The sequence below is a fragment of the Cetorhinus maximus genome, unplaced genomic scaffold, assembly GCF_964194155.1.
Source record: "Cetorhinus maximus unplaced genomic scaffold, sCetMax3.hap1.1 HAP1_SCAFFOLD_1859, whole genome shotgun sequence".
NCBI lineage: Eukaryota > Metazoa > Chordata > Chondrichthyes > Lamniformes > Cetorhinidae > Cetorhinus > Cetorhinus maximus.
This window is the reverse complement of record NW_027597799.1, coordinates 64083-65332: the sequence shown is the minus strand read 5'-3', so window position 1 is coordinate 65332 and position 1250 is coordinate 64083. Positions and strand designations below refer to the sequence as shown.

Sequence of the window (1250 nt, the reverse complement as noted above, 5' to 3'; positions counted from 1 at the left end):
CTACTTTTCTCTGTCTCTCTGTCTCTCTCTCTCTCTCTCCCTCTGTCTCACTCTCATACTCTCTCTCCATCTGCTTCTCTCTGTCTGTCTCTCTCTCTCTCTCTCCATTTGCTTTTCTCTGTCTCTCTCTGTCTCTCTCTCTCTCTCTCCCTCTCTCTCTCCTCCCTCTCTCTCTTTGTCTCTCTCTCCCTGTTTCTCTCTGTCTCACTCTCACACACACTCTCTCTCTCTCTCCCTGTTTCTCTCTGTCTCACTCTCATACTCTCTCTCCATCTGCTTCTCTCTGTCTCTCTCTCTCTATCTCTCCCTCTGTCTCTCTCTCTCTGTCTCTTTCTCTGTCTCTCCCTCTCTCTCTCTCTCTGTCTCTCTCTCTCTCTCTGCTCTCTCTGTCTCTGATTCTCTCTCTCTCCCTCTCTGTTTCTCTCTTTGTCTCTCTCTCTGTCTCTCTCTCTGTTTCTCTCTCTCTCTCTGTCTCTCTCTCTCTCTGTCTCTCTTTGTTTCTCTCTCTCTCTGTCTCTCTCGCTTTCTCTCTCTCTCCCTCTCTGTTTCTCTCTGTCTCTCTCTCTCTCTGTCTCTCTCTCTCTCTCTGTCTCTCTCTCTCTCTCTGTCTTTTCTGTCTCTCTGTCTCTCTCTCTCTCTCTGTCTCTCTCTCTGTCTCTCTCTCTCTCTCTGTCTCTTTCTCTCTCTCTGTCTCTCTCTCTCTCTCTCTCTCTGTTTCTCTCTCTCTCTCTCTGTCTCTTTCTCTCTCTCTGTCTCTCTCTCTCTCTCTCTCTGTTTCTCTCTCTCTGTCTCTGTCTCTCTCTCTCTGTCTCTCTCTCTGTCTCTCTCTCTCTCTCTCTCTGTCTCTTTCTCTCTCTCTGTCTCTCTCTCTCTCTCTCTCTCTGTTTCTCTCTCTCTCTCTGTCTCTCTCTCTCTCTCTGTTTCTCTCTCTCTCTCTCTGTCTCTCTCTCTCTCTCTGTCTCTCTCTCTGTCTCTCTCTCTCTCTCTCTCTGTCTCTTTCTCTCTCTCTGTCTCTCTCTCTCTCCCTCTCTCTCTGTTTCTCTCTCTCTCTGTCTCTTTCTCTCTCTCTGTCTCTCTCTCTCTCTCTCTCTGTTTCTCTCTCTCTCTCTCTGTCTCTCTCTCTCTCTCTGTCTCTCTCTCTGTTTCTCTGTCTCTCTCTCTGTCTCTCTCTCTCTCTCTCTCTCTCTCTGTTTCTCTCTCTCTCTGTCTCTCTCTCTCTCTTCCCCCCACCCTCCACCTTTCCCTCTTTC

General features: G+C 48.6%; 1 protein-coding gene across 1 annotated transcript; it reads right to left on the bottom strand.

Moving 5' to 3' along the window:
* Positions 1-12: 12 nt before the first annotated feature.
* LOC144676732 (uncharacterized) lies at positions 13-1214 on the bottom strand (the record flags this gene model as incomplete). The annotated part of the gene is made up of 3 exons (XM_078537070.1): positions 13-42; positions 75-203; positions 278-1214. Coding segments are annotated over 3 exons (1096 nt in total), but the record flags the coding sequence as incomplete, so codon positions are not given.
* Positions 1215-1250: the final 36 nt, after the last annotated feature.